Source organism: Hemibagrus wyckioides, linkage group LG05 (assembly GCF_019097595.1).
Source record: "Hemibagrus wyckioides isolate EC202008001 linkage group LG05, SWU_Hwy_1.0, whole genome shotgun sequence".
NCBI classification, from domain to species: Eukaryota; Metazoa; Chordata; class Actinopteri; order Siluriformes; family Bagridae; genus Hemibagrus; species Hemibagrus wyckioides.
The window spans coordinates 20,852,628-20,877,956 of record NC_080714.1 but is presented as its reverse complement, the minus strand read 5'-3'; the positions used below and the strand labels follow the sequence as shown (position 1 = coordinate 20,877,956).

General features: G+C 37.7%; 1 protein-coding gene across 1 annotated transcript; it reads right to left on the bottom strand.

Moving 5' to 3' along the window:
- Positions 1-9,410: 9,410 nt before the first annotated feature.
- zgc:136971 (S9 family peptidase) lies at positions 9,411-23,577 on the bottom strand. Its single transcript, XM_058390634.1, has 22 exons — positions 23,465-23,577; positions 21,820-21,967; positions 21,281-21,407; positions 21,008-21,083; positions 20,845-20,920; positions 20,616-20,734; positions 20,295-20,429; positions 19,745-19,836; positions 19,633-19,670; positions 19,380-19,501; positions 17,900-17,960; positions 17,054-17,148; positions 16,868-16,925; positions 16,680-16,768; positions 15,583-15,721; positions 15,404-15,487; positions 15,229-15,309; positions 15,057-15,145; positions 14,694-14,887; positions 11,947-12,049; positions 11,705-11,811; positions 9,411-11,596 (listed from the first exon to the last, which is right to left on the bottom strand). Exons 2-22 carry the CDS (start codon positions 21,965-21,967, stop codon positions 11,488-11,490), a joined length of 2,142 nt encoding a protein of 713 aa, XP_058246617.1. The 5' UTR covers positions 23,465-23,577; the 3' UTR covers positions 9,411-11,487.
- Positions 23,578-25,329: the final 1,752 nt, after the last annotated feature.

Below are 25,329 nucleotides of genomic sequence, written 5' to 3'. Positions count from 1 at the left end.
AAGTCTTCAAGACTGTCCTAAATGCACTATGACCACAGACCTATTTAGGACATGGCCACTGTTTATTGTACCGAAGAGATTTCAGTTGAAATAGCAAAGTTGGCTGACATACAATCGTAAAATCTTGCAATCAGTCCTAAACATGCTGAATAAATGGGTCGCTTGAGAGGATGGATTTAACATTTAACAACTTTAGATGATGCACCTGCATGCCAAAGATATCAGTTTTCCGTTTTCTCATAAAAATTTCATTCTCCGAGAGTAAAAGTGGGAAGAAACATGCTGAAAACGGTTCTCAGAAGAGTGAGAAAATGGGACAAAGGGTTAAAGGGGACAGAGAAAGGGGAGCGTTTCTAGTGATCTGAAGAAGAAAAAAAAAGGCCCTTTTTAAAGAGTGGAACAAAGGGTTAAAGAAAAAGAGTGAATGACAAAGAAAGAGAGATATATAAAGAGATGAAAGTGCTACACAGATCAGAAAAAAGCAGTGCTCAGAAGGGAGGGGTCACGGAGGAAACGGAATAATTGGAGAGAGAGGAAGAGGGGGAGAAAACAAAATTATGATGATCAAAGCGCAAGTATAATCTTATACTAATTTGCAATATGATTCATCTTTAGAGGAATTACACTGTGCATATATTCATCACGTGTATGTGTTTTAGTCTCTCTTGCCTTGTTTAAACATGTTTAAACATTCCAGGACAATCATTCCCACTCCCCCTAAAATAATAATCACTTCAGCTACTGCTAAGGCATTTAAACACTCATTTACCAACCACTCGTCTTTCCTCTCCTTTTTATCAGTCCTCTGTCAGGCTGTGAGTGATGGAGGGAGCAGTGTGTAGTGATGTATAGGGTCTGGATACTTTTAACATTGAATCCTGATGTTATATCAGCTACTCCTACATGCTTTAAACATAAAGCTTTTTTTTTCATAGACTGAAAAGTGTCTGTGGTCTTTATCCATTGTTTTTCTCCAACTGGAGCCATTAAAAAAAATAAAGAAAGAAAGAAAATAAAGCCACTTTATCTCATTCATTCAGTTTTCCAATCAGCCAATCACGTGGCAGCAACACAGTGTATAAACTCATGTACATACAGCTCAAGAGCAGGAAAAATGTGGCTTGTTTCTTGGTGCCAGATGGGCTGTATAATTTCAAGAACTGCAGATCTTTTCGTATTTTCTGGCACAATGGTCACGTCATGAGTCCAGTCAAGAAGCTTCTATTGTCATTTCAACCATATATAACTAATTCAGAGCCTCCTGGTGGTCCAGAGGTAGGATCCTGTGCTCTCATTGCCCTAGCCCAGGTTCGATTCCCAGGCAGGGCGCTAACCTGGCCACTGAAGAGTTAACTCTTAGTGCTGGTCCCAAGCCCAGATTAAATGGGAGGGTTGTGTCAGCAAGGGCATCCAGCGTAAAACCTGTGCCAAATCGAAACATGTGGACCAAATGATCTGCTGTGGCAACCCCAAAGAGGGAGCAACCGAAAGAACAACAACATATAACTAATGCAGTATACAGTAAAATGAAACAAACATTCCTCCTGGACCATGGTGCTACACAATAAACAGAACTACAAGAGACAACACAGAACTAAGGACTGTACAATACAATACAATATTACTGCTGTAGTAATACAATGGTATCAAGAGTTTACAAAAAATTATGTAAATATATCATGTATCAGCAGCAATGGTTTAAAGACAGATGATCTCAGTCCACCAGCGAAATGCTGGAGGAGGCTAGCTTCTTGCCCCACATACAAAGGCCTAGCTTCTCTCCCTCTATTGCATGATCTGCAATAAGTCTGTGGCAAGAATGTGGCAAGTTTAACTTTAGTTTTCCAGGGATTATCTAATGGCACATAAAAATGTGCAATCTTTATTGAGGTTTTCAGATATCAATGACAATCCAGTCCAATTACGTTATTCATTTTGGCCAAAATCTTATACAAACTCTCCCTTTGCTGATGGCATTATAGTTATTGTGTGTTTTTCTTTCACTCACTGGTATTTCAAGACGATGGCAGGATTGCAGTGGTCACATTTCTGAGCTGGAGGCATGTGTTTAATTCTCCGTATAGTCAAAGAGCTACTGTTGTAGCCTTGAGCAAGGTTATAGCTGCTATAACCCTGAACTGCTTAACTAAATCCCAGACTTGTATCCACTTACAATTAAGAGGCACAGTTCATCTGAATAACCATCTGAAACCAGTGAATGGATTTCATCCATCCATGTTCATCCACTCTTTTTTCAGTATTCATCTTCATTTTTTCCTGGTGAGGGTTGAAATGGATCCGAATTCAACCTGGGAAGACTGGAGGAGACTCAGGCGCTGTATATACACACTCACTCACCTACTGGCATGATTTTGGGAGGTGTGAGGAAACCAGAGTACTCGAGAAAATCCATACAGCCACAGGGAGAACATGTGAAACTCCATATAGGCAGTAATCCAATCTTAAGGTTCAACCCTGGAGTACTGAGACACCAAACAAGGTGTGTGTTGTAAAGGTATTGAGTTTGTAAATAGATGAAAACCTCTTTCTTTTTCTTCCAAAACTAGTGACAATCTGCATGAAGCCTGTTTTCTACGTTTATTTATTTATGCACAGATTTCCATTGATACCATTAGATGAACCACATCTAATGCAGTATTTTTCCAATTTGAACCACTTTTTTCACCATGTTTCTGCCCCAGTTTGAATCCCATCTGGCAATTTTTCAATACTCAGCACTTCTCCTTTGTAAATTATGATGGACAGGAGCACAGCAAGATACAAATTAAACATAGCCTTTGCTGTGGAATGCCTGTAACTCGGTTCAATCTCTGTCTGTAAAACTGTTTTAACGTCGTGCAGACAGCAGGTGGTAAATATTACATAGAAAAAGCTGCACGTGTCTGACTGTGTTTATTTAACGTTTATTTTAACAGCTTAAGTCTGTTTGGAAAAGAAAAGTTCATGGATAAGTGTTCGGATTTTAAAAGTGGACTAAATGTTTTTACATGTGGGCAAAGTAAAACCGATGCATATATAATTGTTTCGGGGGTGGTGATGGAAAATAAAACTGAACAGTGTGTTAATGATGACAGTAATGAGTAGATTCACCCTTTTGATTATTTTCTGAATTACAGATTTGGGGGGGGGGGGGAAGCTGCCATTTACCTGAGGGATAATGAAGGATGTCAAAATCTTAACTACTTACCTGTAGTAGAGTTTCTTCTTTCAGTTCACTCAGGGATAGATCTGCTGACTGGAGATTTTTTAGCTTCTTCTTTGTGTTTGTGCAATTCAAACTTGTATATAGCTAAATATTTATCCATGAAGAAAAGTTTCTTAGGGCAACATTTTAATACTATTTAAGCTCCATATGAGAAGCTTGCACAATTATTTGTATTTCATTCGTTCATATTTTGCTTTAAAAATTTATGGAATCTTCTAAGAGCTTAATCCTGAATAGCTATGGCCCATTTGTTTCTCATTAGATACAGATCCTTGGCATCTTTCACTATACTAACAATAAACGGGCTTTTACTAGTACTTCTGTCACATTCAGATACTCATAATAGAAGAGTCTGATATCGCTATTGCTTGTATCTAACTAAACCTATATCACTAGAAATGGATTTCTGTAAATCTGCACACTCTTTGTCACAAAGTCTGTTGTTACAGGCACCATAGAAATGCACTAAAAACAGCATAGATCTTTGATATATTTTGTGTTACGCATCAAGCCATCCTGTATTAATGAGATTTTATGACATTTCTAGTTATTAAATATTTCAATTGACCCTCAGTCTTGATTACTATCTGTGTAGGTTTCCTTCTCATTCTCTGGCTTAATCGCATCTCCTAGAAACATAACAGCTGGTAGACTGGGCACACTAAATGACCCCAAGTTCTGTGAAATGGGTGTGTACATGGTATCCTGCAGAAAGATGAATGAATAAAATGCCTCCTTGGTTTGTTTTGCTTGAGAAAATTCTCACTCTGCTTTATGCAACAGGAACACATTCTGTGGGACTCCAACAAGCTATTTATAGATTTTCTTAACTTTCTTCCTTAGCTCAGCTGCTTCCTGTATGACATAATACGTCGATTTATATGTTTAAACAGTGTATTTTCATAGTATGAGAATTCCTTACTGTTATTCAAAGAGTTATCTGACTCGTTACTTTTCTGAAACAGTTTCGCTGCATGATTTTTGGCTCTGCTAGTTTTCCATTTTATATATATAACGCAATAGGACAAGTTTTAAGCCCATCCTGTTAACCTATATATATCTGAAATACGTCAGTCTCTATTCAGCAATCATTGTGCTTTCAAACTGCAGAAAGAGTGTAACCTCACAAATCTCTTTCGTTCATCGACTCACTGGGTTCTGTTTATGATTCTGGCTATAAACCATCCGATGAAAACATTACATGGTTTGTTATTTCTCGTGGAATACACCCACACGCCCGCACGCTACATTTCAGCACCCAGTTTCACCCTAGGGGTTTTCAACTCACAAAATCTTGAAAGAAGAGCTGTGTAATTCTGTAAAACTGACTCTAATATTATAACTGAATTACACTAAAGAACAAAAAGAAGCAGAAAGGGACAATGGTAAAATGAATGCTGAGGACATTACATGAGGAGTGGTGAGGATTTTAGTTAAAGTTGTGAAATGATAGATTAGGACTCTTTTCACGGGTCAGACACCGAGCAATGGCTGTTCCCTCTAAGGGCATTAAACGGATTCATCCATTATGCTTACTCTTCAGCTGAGGGTTGCGGATCAACCCGCATGTGACAGAACAGGGGAGATGAATGAACAGATTTCAACAACTGCTTCCTTTCCTAATTACCCAAAACTGTTACACTTAGTGTCCTCTGGAAACCCGCACATTCATTATAAAACACCACCATGCATGTGCTTTACTATATATTTACTAGTGTTTTCTCCATCAGGAAACTCTGCCTTGCAAAAGTATTCACCCCCTGAAATGTTTCGTAATTGGGATTTTGCTTTTAATTTAACATTGCATAAGTATGCACAACCCCACAACAAACTCTGGCTTCAATTACAGCTTCTGTCTTCTTGGATCAGTCTTTACTGGCATTTTGCACATCTGGATCCTGATCGTTTTTTCCTGCTCATTCTTCTTCTTCAAGTTCAGTTGGAGGTGGTCAGTGAACAGCAGAATTCCAATCCAGTCATAGACTGGGCCATTGCAACAAATGCACGTTTTCAGGTCTGCAATGTTGCTGAGGCAGTGTGCTTAGGGTCATTGTCCTGCTGGAAGGTGAACCTTCACACTAGGCTCAAGTCTCCTGCAGACTGGAACAGGATTTTTGTTTCACTTCTAGGATTTCTCTACATTTGACTCCATCCTTCTTGCTCTGAACCCTGATCAGGTTCTCAATCACTGCTGATGAAAAACATATTTATAACCAAGTCCTCATTTATACTTTTCCAGCTGCTTGGTCTTCTGATGTTGTGTTTAGTTATGTTCTCTAACAAACACTAGGGAACAGGAACAGGTGTATTTATATTGAGATCCTGTGACATTTTAATGGCAAACAAGTGAACTGTATTCAGCAATTTAAGTGATTTTTGAGGTCAGGTAGTTGCACCAGAACTAGCTTAGGGATTTCACAGCTAGGGGTGAATACTTATGCACTACATTGTGTTGATTCATGAGAAGCTTTAATAATAACTTAATTGGTCTTTTCAGCTCCAGGTTGTAATAATGTAAAATGTGGAAAATTCCAAGATGTGTGAATACTTATGCACACAAATATACACACACAAAAATCATCAATGATAATGCTCCTCCCTGTCTTCTGCACCTCTTGCTCCCTCAGACCATCATTCCTCACCTCTCATTACCCATGTTCATATGTCCTTACATTATTCCTCTCTCAGCACCTCTTTTGCTCTGTCCTCCGCCTCTCTCTATTCTTTCAACATCTTTTTTGCAATTTCTCAACATTACGTCCCATTACTCTTTCCACATACCCAGTGGAATTCTAAGTGGAAGAAAGTGAGAATGTGTTGGTGCTTAGAAGGGAAGCGGGGAAGTGTTAGGGTCTGCTCTGAGGTTCTCCAGCAGGTGAGGCAGATTTATGGGTTCCTGTGTTGGACGTCTAATAAAAATTAGCAATCTGGACACATCTGGAGTGGGGTGGGGGGGCTCCCTAGACATGTAAAGATCTTTTTCAGGTGCTGAAGAATTTCAAAAATTCCACTAGAAGAAGCACTGCTGAGGAAGATTCTGGGTCGTAGATATAGGAACCGTTTTAGTTTCTGCTTTGGAAACATAACAGTGAGAGTCGAGGAAAGTGAACCACTAGAGTGGAGATTGTTGTAATGAATCGCTAGATATGGTCTGTTAAAGAAAACGAAATAAAACGTTTTACATGGCAAAATGTATTCCTCAAGGAATCAAATCCAAGTGAACTTTTTTCCTCCATCTTAAAGGCTATTACAGGGGAATTAGTTGAGACATGCCTGTTATGATTCTGTATCTTTCTCTCCTTAGCTGTGTAATTATGTAAACTTTAAAGCTTCTTGGTTGGATTCAAGTGTGTATTTAAGTTGATGTGATTTTCGGTAACTAAAAATTGCTGTGATATTTTGACTCAATTCTACAACTGAGTAAAATTCAATTGAAACTCTTCAATGTTATTGAAAATTATTATTAGAAGCAAAGTAATGAAGACAACAGCATCAATCTCAACCTACTTCACATTCACTGTCTTTTACCAAAATGTACTAAAATACATCTGCGCCAAAGTTTACATCTGTCCTGTTATTGGTCACACTGACCAGGTCACACATTTCAGAAACTTTTCAGTAGTTTTTGATCAGGATAGTTCAGGAATTCTTTAGTCCCTGACAGAAATACTTTGTGTCCTGATGCCATATGAAGGCGAGCAAAATGGTGTCATTTGGGTGTCATTTTAACACCAAAGAGACCTAGATGTTTGCTTCTGAAATTATCTTCTGTCCGATACACACACCCGCCACATCCACCCACTCTGTTCCCTGGTGGTGAGCTTAAAGCAAACTTCTAGCATACACAAATCCTGATACACAAATTTCATGACTAGAATGAATAAACACACTGATAAACAATATGAATCCACCCAGGGAAACACACTGAGCTGCAGACACAAGAACCTGTCTGTAATCAGATTTATAAGATGTATACCATGACTATATATATATATATATCTCTCTGAATCTCCTACACTTCTGCTCCATGACTGTCTATGACATTAGAAACATCCATCTTTTCTTAAGAATACAGTCTCATCTCACACTGGCAGCAAACAATACACAAGAGCAAAAGCGCCAAGTTTGTCATCCTTATTATAAATAGTTCTCCATGTACTGACACCATGCAGCTATTCATCCATAACGTTGTGTTGACTTACTAGCAGTGATGCATTCATGCCAGAAAGCATCATCCTCTGCTGACCAGAAACATCAGCGTTATGCGAAGCACGGCACTAACAGAAACCACATGCTATGAGCCCTCTAGAAAAAAAAAAAACTCTTATCATACAGATGTTTTTTACCGTGGCACTACAAGCAAAATTCATGCTCCGATATATTTGTCAGAAAGAATTTGGAAGCCAGGCACTTATGTACTTCTGTCTAATCATTCCACTAGCTGAAGAAACTGTGGTTATTAATGAGCACTGCTTTCGTGCCTTGTGTGTGTGTGTGTGAGCTGGAAACACAATGTCTCTTTGTGTCTAGCATAAAAATGAACCAATATTCCCGATTTAAATATTCATTCATCTTCAATAACCACTTTATCCATCTCAGGAGCTCTGGCTGAGACGCAAAAAAACACACTGTGGAAGAGACGACAGTTTACAGCATTCACAGATGCACATGTGGGTGATTTAGCATAGCACCAGCATATTTTTTGGGAGGTGGTAGGAAACCGGAGAACACAGAGGAAGCGTACACAGATGCAGGGAGAATATGAGCACAAATGGTAACCCAAGAACCAAACCTGGACCCTGGAGCCATGAGGCAATGGTCATTTCTGCCACAATTTCATACAGTTTAACGGTTTCTCTAATGAAAAGCAGAGACAACTTTAAGTCTTTCACTTCAAATGCACAAGCTTCGGAATGAGAGGTATAATATTAACTACATTGAAAAAATGTCAGTCAGGAGCCAGAGACAGAGAGGTCATCTGGCAGTAGTTATAATAACAGTTATTTACAGTAAAACCACTGCAAGTCTGTGGCTGTTGAACAGACTGTATATTATATATACTTTGGGAATGTGGGGTCACTACTATAATATTCAGTTTTATTTTCTAACTGATGGAAATTGAACAAGGTACATTAAATCAAACACAAAAGCAAAAATTGTAATATATTGGGGAGAAAATACTTATATACAGCTATATTTAAGGACAAGCTAAGAATCTGGAAGACAAAAAGACAAAAAATAAAATACTTAATATAATTATTATTTTTTCATATTTAAAATGATTTAATAATTAATTAAAATGATTTAATAATTAATTAAAATGATTTAATTATTGAATAATTCTATTATTCAACATTTTCTTGGATTATTTAATAATTCTATCTATAATCACATAATCAGCAGAGTGGATACAGAGGATAAAATATAGCATACAAAAACACACAAAATGAATATAATAATAAGGTGTATTTGATAGATTAGTAACCCAGTGTCTTAAAAGCATTGAACTGCCAATGTTGGGCTAGTTAGAATGGGGGCACGATGGGGAAAAAGACGTCTGTAGGTGGCATTATTTGGGCTAATATAAAAGCAGTGTTCAGCTGCCAAGCAAAAATAACTGGATCTAATACTTTTCTGTATAGACTAAGGGACAGGGGAAGTGTAGAATACATCTATCATTAGGGATGTCATAAAACTTTAGTATATATAGTTTGACATCATTCCATCCAGATTATTTGCATTCGCTTGCTTTTTCACACTGTTGTCTATTAGACTGTTGTTTAATACAGGAGGAAAATATATCAGATCCTCTAAACACACTTGATCTCGATCACTCGTCTGACACCCAACACAACTACATCTAGTGGATCTTCCTGATAAGACATGTCGCTTTAAGAGTATACACATAAGCCTGTGCTACAGATTTATAGATTCGGTAGCAGCCAGGATTAATATTTAAAAATGACAGATAAAAATCAGTAAACACTAGGTTTACTTACTTGATTACTGAAAGACACAGAAGGACATTGATCCCAAGCTTATCTGTGATGAATTAGGAACCACTTATGTTTTATAGAGTGGATAATAACCACACCAGGCGATGATTAAAAGGCATAATGAAGATATTACAAATTGGAAATGCATGTGCACCACACCAAACTTCTTTTCCAAGTAAAGACTGAGGAAAGGGAAAAAGATGGCTTTTATTGTACAGTTTTTGAGAAGTAGGTGAGCTAGAGATTTTTTTTTTTTTTTTTCAGAGACCTGGCAACCTTGGCCAAGCTGAGATGAGGCTACTAACAAACACTACTAACGCCACAGGGAAATGTACAGTAAAGAACCAAATAAACATTATACAAAGTCATTTAGTTCAAATATAGAGCTCTGTATTAAAGCTCAGGCATGTGGGAGCCTGTGAAACGAACACTTTTTTTCTTCCTGATAATACAACTACTAATAGGTTTCTAGAAAGAATAATCTGCTGCCTAGACTCAGATAGTTACGACACAACATTCCTCATAGCATACCATCATGGCAGCTGTGGTTAGCTTAAATTTGTTCAAATTCAACCAGACATGTTGCTTGGCTGGAAAAAATAAAAAATCTAAATCTTTCAACACAATCAAGAAAAATGTGGTACTCCATCTAAAAAGATAGTCATGGGAAAGAGGGAAATATTTGGGGGAATTGATAACATAACACCCACATTATACTGTAATTATGCTGCCTGAAAGGGAAACTCTATTCTTTGAAACACATACTGATACTCTATAATCTCACAGCCCACCTCACTGATCTGATCACACTCTCAGAGCCTGACTTATGAGGGCTTTTCAAGTTCCAAGTTTTCAAATGCCCACAATCCTGACTCAGGCCTATCTGGAGTTAATTTAACTAAATGTAAACGGTTTTCTGGGAACTGATAAATCAGCAGGCACAAGAATTGGCTAAGCTCGGGAATTGAAATTATTTATTTATTTATTTTTCTTTTCTCTTGTTTTTTTGGTTGTTTCAGCAGCCTTTCTGGAACAGATCGCTGAGGTGGTTCCTTTGAAAGATGGTTATGTTGTTATTAGCGAGTATATAAACTGCTTTTAAAGCACATTCTGCCATCATTTATTAAGTCAGTATTGTCGAATTCTAAAAGTCTTTTTGCAACAGTTTTAGTTATTAGTCTGTAGTTAGTTCGTATAGATTTATTTTATTCTAAAGCAACAATGGACAAATTTTAGTTGATAAAATGAACATTTTTTTTCCCTTAAATTTTCCCAATATACTTTGTATATTTCCATAACTCAAACGGAATCATTTCCCATTTTTTTCAATTCTTTTTTTGGAATAGAAATGGAACTGCAGATCATTTCCTAAATGCACTACTCTCTTTCTTTAATGTGCTCTGGCTAAGACATTAGGCATTGTATACTATATGAGTCTAACAAGACAGACACTGTTGAACTATTCTATAACACGTGTTTATTTATCTATCTATCTATCTATCTATCTATCTATCTATCTATCTATCTATCTATCTATCTATCTATCTATCTATCTATCTATCTGTGTGTGAAAAGACTGTTCGTTCACAGACATGTTCGGTCTTAGTTTTCATCAGGGGCACTATTACAAAGTTTCACACCTATTCTGCACTGATCATGATCAGTACATGTATCATGTATTTTCTGCCTCAATAATGAAAAATCATGCTAAAATCTCATTAATTTAATTGTAAAGATGAATTTTAGAGATCAAACTAGTCTAATATTAATCTCAAACAGCAGCCTGAGCATTTCTGCCATTTTCTGTTCTTGCAAACTGCATCTGGCTGTAAAACGAAGATCGGGTCTGCCCCCTTGTGGTCTGCATTGGTAGTAACTAACAACTGGAGAAATGGAACACTTATAATTTTCCATATACTGTAAATTATAGCTATACACCCAATCAATTTTAAGGGTCAGAGAATATAAAGATCCTAATCTGCTGGGAGTGACCATAACAAACTTTTAACAGTAATTAACAACAATGGGTCAGTGGGGTGGAGTCAAATTTGGCAAAAGATTTGTTATACATCAGTTCAGATATGTGAAAATATGCCATTAGATCCCAAGTGTAGGCACAAAACACTACGGACAAGCTTAGGCATCCTGTTCAGGGTGTAAAATTGTGGCTTGAGATGCAGCCCTGAATTCTTAATGAATGTGTAAACATGTAGCCATTATTTTTGCTCTGTATAGTTTTTTTTGTCCAAGTATAAATTTAGCAGCTCAGTTCATGTCTAAATGCTGACTGAACCAGAGTGCAACATTGAGGAAACAGTCTGACTGAGTACCCACTTTAGACAGGGAATGACCATCACCATCATACCACAACAGCCTGAGAGACACAGAGAGAGAGAGAGAGAGAGAGAGAGAGAGAAACAAACATATTTATTATGTGTGTGTGTGTGTGTGTGTGTGTGTGTGTGTGTGTGCACATGCATACCTGACAGGTGAGTCCCTACTCTTGAGGGCTTTGTAAAGCTCTAGTCCTTGATAAGGTGGAACTCTCTTATCCTTGCCACCCAACATAAGCAAAACTGGAGTGCGGATCTACTCCAGACACACACACACACACACACACACATACATACAAATACATGGGTGCGTTAATAAATATGCAAGCTGCAAAGGATGCTTTCAGGAATGTGGTAGTAAAAACATTTAGTAAAGTGTGTGTGTGTGTACCTGCGCTGCATGCACTATAGGTGATTTCTCCAGCATGGTGGTTAAGGCTTGTGGAGTGGGCAGCTGGTTAAAGCTGTATTCCAGACCAACAGAGGAATATCTCCTGTAGTGTGCAACAGAACACACAGCAGCTTATTTACTACAACTACAGTATTTATATCATCTCATGTGTGTAGCAACACTGCATCTATATACAGTATATACACTGATCAACACTGCATCTATATACAGTATATACACTGATCAACACTGCATCTATATACAGTATATACACTGATCAACACTGCATCTATATACAGTATATACACTGATCAACACTGCATCTATATACAGTATATACACTGATCAACACTGCATCTATATACAGTATATACACTGATCAACACTGCATCTATATACAGTATATACACTGATCAACACTGCATCTATATACAGTATATACACTGATCAACACTGCATCTATATACAGTAAATACACTGATCAACACTGCATCTATATACAGTATATACACTGATCAACACTGCATCTATATACAGTATATACACTGATCAACACTGCATCTATATACAGTATATACACTGATCAACACTGCATCTATATACAGTATATACACTGATCAACACTGCATCTATATACAGTATATACACTGATCAACACTACATCTATATACAGTATATACACTGATCAACACTGCATCTATATACAGTATATACACTGATCAACACTGCATCTATATACAGTATATACACTGATCAACACTACATCTATATACAGTATATACACTGATCAACACTGCATCTATATACAGTATATACACTGATCAACACTGCATCTATATACAGTATATACACTGATCAACACTGCATCTATATACAGTATATACACTGATCAACACTGCATCTATATACAGTATATACACTGATCAACACTGCATCTATATACAGTATATACACTGATCAACACTGCATCTATATACAGTATATACACTGATCAACACTGCATCTATATACAGTATATACACTGATCAACACTGCATCTATATACAGTATATACACTGATCAACACTGCATCTATATACAGTATATACACTGATCAACACTGCATCTATATACAGTATATACACTGATCAACACTGCATCTATATACAGTATATACACTGATCAACACTGCATCTATATACAGTATATACACTGATCAACACTGCATCTATATACAGTATATACACTGATCAACACTGCATCTATATACAGTATATACACTGATCAACACTGCATCTATATACAGTATATACACTGATCAACACTGCATCTATATACAGTATATACACTGATCAACACTACATCTATATACAGTATATACACTGATCAACACTACATCTATATACAGTATATACACTGATCAACACTGCATCTATATACAGTATATACACTGATCAACACTACATCTATATACAGTATATACACTGATCAACACTACATCTATATACAGTATATACACTGATCAACACTGCATCTATAAACAGTATATACACTGATCAACACTGCATCTATATACAGTATATACACTGATCAACACTGCATCTATATACAGTATATACACTGATCAACACTGCATCTATATACAGTATATACACTGATCAACACTGCATCTATATACAGTATATACACTGATCAACACTGCATCTATATACAGTATATACACTGATCAACACTACATCTATATACAGTAAATACACTGATCAACACTACATCTATATACAGTATATACACTGATCAACACTACATCTATATACAGTATATACACTGATCAACACTACATCTATATACAGTATATACACTGATCAACACTGCATCTATATACAGTATATACACTGATCAACACTGCATCTATATACAGTATATACACTGATCAACACTGCATCTATATACAGTATATACACTGATCAACACTGCATCTATATACAGTATATACACTGATCAACACTGCATCTATATACAGTATATACACTGATCAACACTGCATCTATAAACAGTATTTACACTGATCAGCCTTAACATTATGACCAGTGACAGATGAAGTGAATAACACTGATAATCTACTCATCATGGCACCTGTTAGTGGGTGGGATATATTAGGCAGCAACTGAACATTTTGTCCTCAAAGTTTGTGTGTTAGAAGCAGGAAAAATGGACAAGCATAAAGATTTGAACTGCAGCTATTGTGGGGTGTTCCCGGTCTGCAGTGGTCAGTATCTATCAAAAGTGGTCCATGGAAGGAACAGTAGTGAACCAGTGACAGGGTCATGGGCAGCCAAGGCTCAGTGGTGCACGTGGGGAGTGAAGGCTGGCCCGTGTGGTCTGATCTAACAGACGAGCTACTGTTGCTCAAATTGCTGAAGCATGAACACTGGTTCTGATAGAAAGGTGTCAGAGGACACAGTGCATTATGGATCAGGGCTGTTTTTGCAGCAAAAGGGGGGCTAACACAATATTTGGTGGTCATAATGTTATGCACAATTGGTGTATATACGTGTGTTAAATAAGATTTTCCCCATTCTGACAATTTCAGGAAAACACCTAACCCCTTACAAAAACAATACACGATACATAAGAAGTATACCGGTTATACCTTTGCTGTCACACTTCCTAAATTATCCCTGTAGTTGCCATTATGTCTCTGCATTAAAACATCCAGCTCCTGCGGTCCCATTTTTCCACAGCGACTAAATTGTTACTAAAATGTTTACCAGTCAATGATGTCACTGGTCCCAAGCAATGTGGCTGCATTGATGACAGGGTTCCGTGCTGCACATGCTCTGTAGAACTCAGGATACTGACCAATCAGATGACAGGTCAGGAATCCACCGTGAGACCCGCCCATCACAACCACCCTATCAGGGTCAAGAGTCTTGTTACTTTGCAGGACATGCAGCACGGCCCTCTGGGAAAGAGGAATAGATGGGATGGGAGAGGAGAGAAAAAGGGAGAGAGAAAAAAAATGACATCCATAGAAAAATAAATCATTGGTAGCTTAGGATACAGTGAAAAGATTATTTTGCAGAAGAATGCAATTTGACTATTTTATGGTGCAAATGTGAGTCTGCACAAACCTGCACGTCTTTGACATCCTGACTGCCGATGTTTCCAAGCAGAGAATCAACACCATCTTGACCAAAGCCAGTAGAACCTCGATAATTAACTAATCACACATCCAGTGATTCATTTAAGGTTAAGTCACATCCATTATATATAAATATATATACACATAAATGTAAGACTTACCCATGAGCACAGCAAAACCCAGTTTAGTCAAAGCTGCAGCAGTGACGTTCCATTCAGCAGCGTAATGAGAATGAGGCCCTCCTGCATACACAAACACCGTGAACGCACTGAAGGGAATGGTTCTACTGTTGCTACTGGGAAATAAACAGACTATGGAAAATGTGTGTGTATGCACCGTGTATGAAGACGACCAGAGGAAACTTCACAGCCCTGAAAGAGCTTGCTGGTTTCAACAGTATGGCACCAAAACTAATGCCAGCTAATGAGAGACAGAGAGAGAGCAAGAGAGAGAAAGAATAATGATAGCATGTTCTTATTAAGCAGGTTTATTTCACATAGAGACATGCTACTCACAGAACTGATGGTTTTCCTCTTCCGGTGTAGGAGTGATGATCATCGACTCCCAATCAAACCTCTCGTATGTATTAGCTCCGCCCACGTGAGACCACTGTACATTCTGTGCATGCTTTCCATCAGGTACAAACCCTACTTTCTATACATGTACACACACACACACACACACTTAAATATTATACAGATTGTACACATGCAATCTCAATTTTATGACCTCTGCATCAAAAGAAAGAATGGAGACATATTTGCCGAAAACTTAATGATAACAGATGTCTTCGGCTAGTCTAGCTTCTATGAAGGTTCTATGAAAGACTCTGGGATGTCTAAGGCCAGCTAATGAGACAAATAAACAAAATATACGATATAATATAATTCTTTTGGGAAAAAAATAAATATATAAATAAAATTTTACCACAGCTGGTGTTTAGTAGTATTACACGAGAGCAATACAGTAAAAGGAATTATGGCAACACTTATCATAATGTTTAGTGGTGTGTATCCATGTGCAATCAGACCCACGAGACACTTTTAATACAAAATACACATTCATAGTGCTTTTAACAAAGGACATTGTCTCAAAGCAGCTTTACAGAACATAAGAAATATAGTACAAAATGTTCCAAATTTATATTAGATTTATATAATAAATTTATTTGTATTTATCCCTAATGATTGATTAAATCTGAGGCAATTGGAAGAAACCTTGAGAGGAACCAGACTCAAAAAGGGAACCTCATCCTCATTTGGGTGACACCGGACAGTGTGATTACAAAATAATGTCCTTTCTACAGACATTAACAGAAGACTGGAGTTGTGTAACTAGGAGCACCTGAGCAACTCATAAATTACCTCAATTCATTATAGCTTCAACTCCAACTCCTCCATGCCTGAGCCTTAAAATGCTCAATGATAAAGCAAATGTAGAATGATGTTTTGTGTATTGATAAAGAGGTTGTTTTCTATTCATCTGTTGTTCAAAGAAATTCTTGTCTATATTAATACACTACATATAAGTTATTATAACATGTTATACAGGTGTGGGCATGTGTGTGTGTGGGCGTGTGTGTGTGTGTGTGTGTGTGTGTGAATGAGTGTACCAGACTGGGAGGATGATTTGGAGAAGAGCAGGACATCACCATCAGGTCTTTCATTACTGCCAGCAGCTTAACGCTCCCAAAGTCTTTCCCTGAGGACACACAAACATAACACCGAACCACAAACTAAATAAAAACACACCGTCAATAACTGGAGTACACACGCAGCAACAATAAACACACATACATACACTCAGCGTCCTGCACGGTAGTTACTCTCCCAGTTCGTCTCTCCACATAGAACAGCATCTAGTAGAGCAAAAAACACGCCTCAATTTGACAATATTCAGCTTGAGAATACGCACAAAATCTGAACTGTTTCCAGTACATTCCCCTTAAATGTATTTGGGTTCCAATCACCCTCCATTTCTCAGTACCTTGCTGTTTTCACAGGCACTGCTGAAGAAGATTCTCTCACTGTCTGAAGACCAGCAATGAGGAGCAAGAGGTTCATACAGACCCATAAACTGACCTGTGCACACGTACACATTCAGGTGTCACATCATATTCAGATCACATACGGTTATATCACATATATGGTATATGGTATCCTATCACTAACTCACAATATTAAAATAAAACGAATGAATAAAGTGAAAGCTACAAGAAAAGAGTGAGCTATATATAAAAGAGTGAGATACATAAAAGAGGGAGATATAGACCAAACAGGCATAACATTATGAGCACTGACAAAGTGAAGTGAATAACACTGATGATCTCCTCATCATGGCACCTGTTAGTGGGTGGGATATATTAAGCAGCAACTGAACATTTTGTCCTCAAAGTTGATGTGTTAGAAGCAGGAAAAATGGGCGAGCATAAGGATTTGAGTGAGTTTGACGAAGGACCAAATTGTGATGGCTAGACCACTGGATCAGAGCATCTCCAAAACTGCAGCTCTTGTGAGGTGTTCCTGGTCTGCAGTGGTCAGTATCTATCAAAAGTGGTCCAAGGAAGGAACAGTGGTGAACCGGTGGCAGGGTCATGGGTGGCCGAGGCTCACTGATGCACGTGGGGAGTGAAGGCTGGTCCGTGTGACCCGATCCAACAGACGAGCTACTGTTGCTCAAATTGCTGAAGAAGTTAATGCTGTTTCTACTAGAAAGGTGTCACAGTGCATGACGGGTCAGGGCTGTTTTGGCAGCGATAGGGGGACCAACATAATATTAGGTAGGTGGTCATAATGTTATACCTGGTCGGTGTATTTCTGTGTGTGTATGTACCTTTCTCTGCTCTTCTCACTACATCCACCAATACTGAGGTAGTTCTGTTCTTTATGTCATACTGCAAGAGAGAGAGAGAGAGAGAGACAGAGAGAGAGAGATATGAACTGAATTTGTATTCATATACCATTTTGTGCATCAAGCTGCAATCTTCTGCCATCTTCCATTTCTTTCTTAAAACCTGTCTGTTTGAATACGCAAGAAACTCTTTACATCTGGCTATTTACATGTTTATGTACATTACTAGGCAATGATGATACACTATAATTTCTGACAATAAATACATTACAATACATTTTCTCAGATATTGCAAATACTGATATGTTTTATCAGCTTTTAAGTAACTATAAATTGAAAGATGTTGTGTTTTAGTTTAGTTGAAGACACTAAAAAAAGTACATCCAGGATAGAAGAAAAGTTTGATTACTTTTAGAAAACAGAAAAGTTTGATTACTTTTTTTCTTCCTATTCCTAGGTACAAGATTTTCTGTTCAACATTTAGGGAACTGTACATAGTGTCTACTTTTTAAATAAAATGCCTGGGGATTACCATAATACCTTCTATATAAATTTATGCTCCAGTTGGCTTGACTGCAATGTTTAATACATCTTTCTCATTTTTTTTGCAGACACATTTTGGTTAAAATCGCTTTTTCAGCAGAGTACATAATAAGTAACGTTAACTGATGTTCATTATACTTCTCTTATTTGACTTAAGCAAACAAATATTATTAGATTTTATTTCACATTGACAGTAAAGACTATTGTGGGCAAAACAATACAAGAGATTACTGTGACAGGGGGGAAGTTAATATTGGAGTTTATGCAACTGTGCAGTATTCCAGGTATATGTCAAATGGATCATCTGGGTGTCAAATGTACTTAGTTAAATTTTCCTTTTACTCATGAAAATAGTAATCTGTTTAACTGGCTACAAGTGTGTATGTTGGTAAAGTTTTATCAGGATGTGGTCCAGATACAAGCAGGGTTGCCAGATTGGACTGAAGATTTCCAGCTCAACCGCAGCTTAAAACCCAGCCATTTAAAAAAAAAATAGCCCAGAATGCATACTGTTATAACTAACACAATAACAAACAGTTATAACAGTTAATAACTTTGTGATATTGGTATTGATATTGAGTAGAACGATTACACAAACCCGCTAATCAAGACTGAAGTCTGATTGGACAGAATTCTCCTGAACCTAATTGGCTCAACCGAACCATATAATTAAAACATCAACATTGCATATTTCACATTATTGTAAAGTTCGTTTGAATAGAAAATGAATAAAATATCATGTTTATAGTCAAAAATAAAAACCCGCCAGTTGCATCAAAAACGAGCCCAGATTTTATCAACCCGCCCAATGCATTTTTTCCCAGTGAGACGTGACCAAAAGAAGCCCAACTGGGTGGAAACACGCCCAATCTGGTAACACTGGATACAAGGCCCATGAACAGTGTGTAAACTTCTTTACCAGCATCATGCGGAGACATTGTTGATGTGGGCCAAACACTTGTCCCTGCAGATATACCAGCCAGAGAGAGTCTGGACTCAGCCGAGGACTCATCACTGAACCGGAATCACTTGACAGGAGCTCTAATGTGGGTCAGAGTCACACAGAGAGACCAAATATGAAGTATGCATTATAAATCATGAATGAATTATTTCTATACACATACATATATTTATAGTCCATGCTGTAGTCAATCACATTGAGCCAGTCTTACCACAATTATCCTTCAAATCAATGGAGAAGACAGCTGATCTAAAACAAGAAAAGTCTCATAAACTTACAGAAATAACATAGCTGTTGTAAGCAAGATATCGCTGACCCCTCACCTCCGATTGGAACAGAACTTCAGGCCCAGTCGAAAGGGTTCATGCCACCAGCCCACGAAGATCACTTCCTTGCCATCTCCTGTCCACAAGGCCTGTGTGATAGCAAAAACAAATTATCACATTCTGAGTTTTGAATGCAAGTTGAGAGTGAGTACTACGGTTGGATAGGGAGAAGAGAGGGCTTATCTCACTGTTACTCAGTCCGGCTCCACTGCCAGTAACATAACGTAATGACAGTGCAAGACTTTTTGGAAAAAAAATAAATCCAAAATGCAAACAATTAAAGATTTATTCCAAGTCTGCTTAATGTCACATTTCTCTCTTTGCTGTGACTGTTCAGTGTGTCAGGCTGCTTCTCCTCATCTCCATACACATGAAAGAAAATTCACATGGTCATCTCCCATGGCCTGACCTGGACCTGGACCTGAATGTATGTCAACTTGGCATAATTGACACCTGTGCAGGTCATTGTCAGAGAATTCCTGATTTTAATGTTTAGATTAATTATTGTAATACCAACAATTTAAACAAACTAGTAATAGTGGCTCACCTGACCAGGTGACACATGAGGTGGGACCCCAGGACACACTGTCACATCTCCTTTAGTTAGATTTGCTACACACAACACTGGGGCACTTTTACCAACCAGACCCTCACCCCAGTCTTCCACATACACATTCTTATCCTGAAACACACACATACACACACACACATATACACACACAAACAAAAGGAGCTCTATAAATAAAGTACAGCTGATCCTAGCAACAAACTCTCAAAGAATTGTAACCAGTACTATATTAAAATATGTCAGTGACGACTATGGTTTTTTAATTTTTTTATATATTAAATTAAATAATATTGAACTTACCTCTTCTTCAAGCACAGTCAAACTTCCACTGTTACTGGCTGATGGCCCCGCTGTCTTCTTCTCTGCTATGTAAAGTACCCTTTCTTCACATGGAGACCAAGCCAGGCATGCAAACTGTGCTAAATACACAAATACATACATATTAAACCACAATGTTCGATCAATACCGCAAATTAATACAGCAAAAACAATAAAACAGAAAAAGCTGTGCAAAGGAAGGCCACTGTACCATCTTCATAGACTTTTCCATGTTTGTTCAGGGCTGTGAGGTCTAAGCTTTGTTCCAGTCCATTGCAGCCCCATACCTGTGCAGTGACGATTCAGCCAAGCATTAAAGAAAAAACGTCATACACTATTCACTAAGCGATTTCTGATTGGATAGCCATAAATACCTCAAGGTACTGACACCCCCTGACATCTCGGATGACCGATCGACGTACCCCAGAGGGGGCGTGGCTAGTCAGCAACCTGCAGTAAGAAAAGGAAATGTGGGTTCAAAATCATTGTCATTTATTTGTACTTGAGCTCTGATCTTTTGTATTTATATGTAAATAGAATTTATTGTAAATTCAGGTTATTTAGTTTAAAATGTATGTGAAAGTGTCATGGTCATACACTCTACACATGTGTTGTGGGTTTTGGGGATGCATGTGCCAATGCCTTACTCTCCATGTGTGTTGATAGAGGGTCCCAGACACGCAAACTTTTCCAGAGTATTTTCATTACATCGAAGAGTCCAGTGTTGACTAAAGCGCAATCTAACGCCTCGGTCAACATCACACTGACTCCAGTCTGAAAAGAGACAAATGGATGAATTCAGGAATGACAAATGACTTTGAGAGACAGAGAGAGAGAGAGAGAGAGAGAGAGAGAGATGCTATATTTCTGTATGTATCTTTCTCTCCCACACAATGCCAATGCACCATGATAGGTAAAGTATAAACACTGGGCCTCATTTATCGTACATCGTTCACTACAGCAAGTATGTGGCATTATATAATTACCTACTGAATATCAATATCATGGTGTCTTTTCTACACTGACATGCACTCATTTTGTAATTTGCTTGGTTACTATATTGTCTTTAGGTTTGATACAGGTCAAAGAAAAAAAAAAAACATAATTTACATCAATCATGAATTTTGTGTCTCATTTGGGGCTATTGATTTTTTTTTAAATGCAGGGAATAATACACCAAGCTTACCAGTGCTTATGGTGAAGTTCTGAGTCTTGGTGTCAGAGCAGACGCTGTTCTCAGTAGTGATGGAAGCAGACACAGGAACAGGATATCTGTTGTAGCTTTTGAACACATCTTTGATCATACCCTCCTCCATCATCATCATCATCACCATCTGCAGAAAATCACAAGATCCAGGAAATACAATGTTCAGTGGCTTTAGTTACTAAACATCAATTCCTATCAACACATATGAAGTAACGTTTAACTTGAGGGCATGAAGCCTTTATTATTGCCACACATACATCACAGCACAGTGGAATTGTTATCTTTGCATATCCTGGCTGAGGAAGTTGGGGTCAGAGCACAGGGGAAGCCATGATGCAGTGCCCCTAGAGCAGAGAGGGTTAAGGGCCTTGTTCAACTGTCCAACAGTGGAGCTTGGTGATGCTGACCCTAATCTTCAAATCAACAATCAGAGCCTTAACCACTTGAACCAGCACTGCCTTGCCAGTGCATGGAGGTTAAATCAGACTGACCTGAAACTGTACAAGTGTGTACTTCAACACTGCACTAAATTTATCATTCTGATAAATGGGTTTAGTATCAGTAGAACATTTCTACATAGCAGACAAGCTTATTAATTAGTCTGTTTAGATAAAGTGTGGGACTATGACAGGAAAATCACAGAATTAATAAGATAAAATAATGCAGGTTTATGTTATGCTGCAGTTAGGTTAGACCTGCATACACACTGATTACACAAAACATTATAGCAAAACATACAGATAGTCAGCAACTTTGGTCTTATGTCTTCTCGTACATCGTAGTAATAAAAATATAATTATTATTTATTAAACTACTTTGAACAAAAAAGGCTAGAGTTCCGCCTACTTCACCATCATGTCACATCATAGATCACTGAAAAACTGAGAACATTTACATTTCTAGCATTTAACAGACGCCCTTATCCATTTTTACATTTTTATACATCTGATCAATTGGGGGTTAAGGGCCTTGCTCAGGGGCCCAGAAGTTGTAGGTGGTATAAGTTATTACTCAAAATTATGTAAACACCCATGAAATAATGTTCCTAATGATTCTTCTATAGTCAGAATCAGAAATCTCAGTATGAAATGCATTCATCACATTTTACATTCCTATTGTAAATGTATTTATTTTGTGAATTATTCTTATTCCTATTTAGAGGGAGAAGGAATTTCCCAAAATGTTGTTTATTGTTGGACGTATTTACAATTTAAGAAGACAAGCATCTCAGTTTGACCAAATATCAAGGTTTAATGCATAAATAAATGTCTGTTTGGTTCCAACTCAACAATTACTTGCAATCAAATGCTGAAAAATATTTTTTCTTTTCATTTTTCACCTGTAGTATATAGATATTATTAAATCTGCACAAAGATCAAGTCTATGCATTCTTTTGGAGACATATTGTGGATCCTGGATGGACCTTTCCCATATGAAATCAACTTTAATACAATGATTAATCAGGAGTTTTAACAATGGCTGTAGCTGATGACTGTCCTGTATGTGATACAGAGGCTTGGTCACAGCACTGCCTGGACAATGGCATGTCTCAAATCTTTAGGGATCTTTAGCAATGAAGGAACTTTCTAACGACACTAAATCATCAAGTGAAGACCATACTTACAAAGAATATGTTTAGAAAAGCTTCATGTAGTAGGTCAATAGAGAAGGCATGGTGCACGCGCGGACTGGTCAGACGCGGCTCGTTTGTGTTTGCAATGGGTTTTATTTTTCTTCTTCTACTCGTTCTGGATACAATCCGGTCTGTGGGACATTACTGCCACCTAGTGTTTACTTCATAAAACATCTGCGTGAATAATCATACACGCTTTACTATTAGTCATCCCTGCGTGTTGGGCTTGTGTAACTTTCAGCCCCACCCAACACACACACACACACACACACACACACACACACACAGTATAATTCATTTCATTTCAAAAGTATAATTTCATATATACCCCATATACATATAGGATATATATATATATATATATATATATATATATATATATATATATATATATATATATATGTGTGTGTGTGTGTGTGTGTGTGTGTTTTCCAAAAGTGGGACATCTGCCTTGCACATGCACATGAATAATTAATATGGAGTTGTCCCACCCTTTGCAGCTATATCAGCTTCAACTCTTCAGGGAAGGCTTTCCACAAGGTTTAGGAGTGTGTTTATGGGAGTTTCTGACCATTCCACTAGAAGCACATTTGTGAGGTCAGGCACTGATGTTGGACAAGAGGGCCTGGCTCGCAGTCTCCACTCTAATTCATCCCAAAGGGGTTCTATTGGATAGATAGATAGATAGATAGATAGATAGATAGATAGATAGATAGATAGATAGATAGATAGATAGATTTTGAGTCACCAGGGGGCGCTATTGTACTTCTGCAAAAAATCATTTAAAGGAAAAGCTTTTGAATGAAATAGATTTGTAGAAAACAAGTCAGATTTTTCTTCCCAAAATTCAGTACTTGCCATTTAATTTTCCTGTGCAAAAACACTGATTAGGATAACAACTTGATTAAATCGAACAACTGACATAATTCCATTCAAACTGATTCAAGCTCATTCATTTAGAGAAGCAATGACTGACAGTCCGAATCTATGATCCTCATTTAATGAAAGAAACTATTAAGTTAAACAAAGTTTAAGCTTCTTGCTTGTTTAAAATAAATAAACTTTCTTTGGTTGCCTGATTCATCCAATTCACTAAAAAAAATCAAGAAAAAAAAAGATATGACTCAAGCATTAATCACCCATTACTAAGCACCTGGTTGGAAAAGTACAGTAACTTTATTTTGTGCCATGTGACTATTCAGCATTTACACATTTAGAGCAGTCTTGGGAATAGTGTGCTGGGAAAAGTGTGCTTTTGGATGACTCCTGAGAACGTCACCTGCCACAGAAGACAGGCAGCTGGGTTTCATGCACCATTAGTGTCCTCTCTGCATGAACAATACTCTTTTACATAAAAGAAAAGAACCCACAGGTCTAAAAACAAACGCTGTGCCTAATTTCCCCACACTTTTCACTCTGCTCTATTTCCATCAGATGGCTGTAAGACACAAAGCCAGCTACACTGTGTGGCTTGTTTTACCTGTGATACCAGTGCACCAAGTCCTCCAGACAATGCGAATTATTTAGCAAAATACATGTTGGTTAAGGAGTGCTGCAAAATGAATGCATCGAAATGATCTGGATGGAGCCTTTTCATTTATTGAGTATATTACATTGTGTTTTGGCGTTTATTTTTTTTATTTTCTTACAAGACTGTAAGAGCATTACACTGTTGGGGCATCTGTTTCTTCCTGCTCAGGTTTATTCTGGATCTTGAGACTATCCTGGGAACGCTGAGCATGAATACAGAATACAGGAATACAGCATGGACAGGACACAAATCCTCACAGGGCACTATGCATACACATTTGTGCAACTAGAGAGCGGTTTAGCATAGCCATTCCACGTTGAATGTT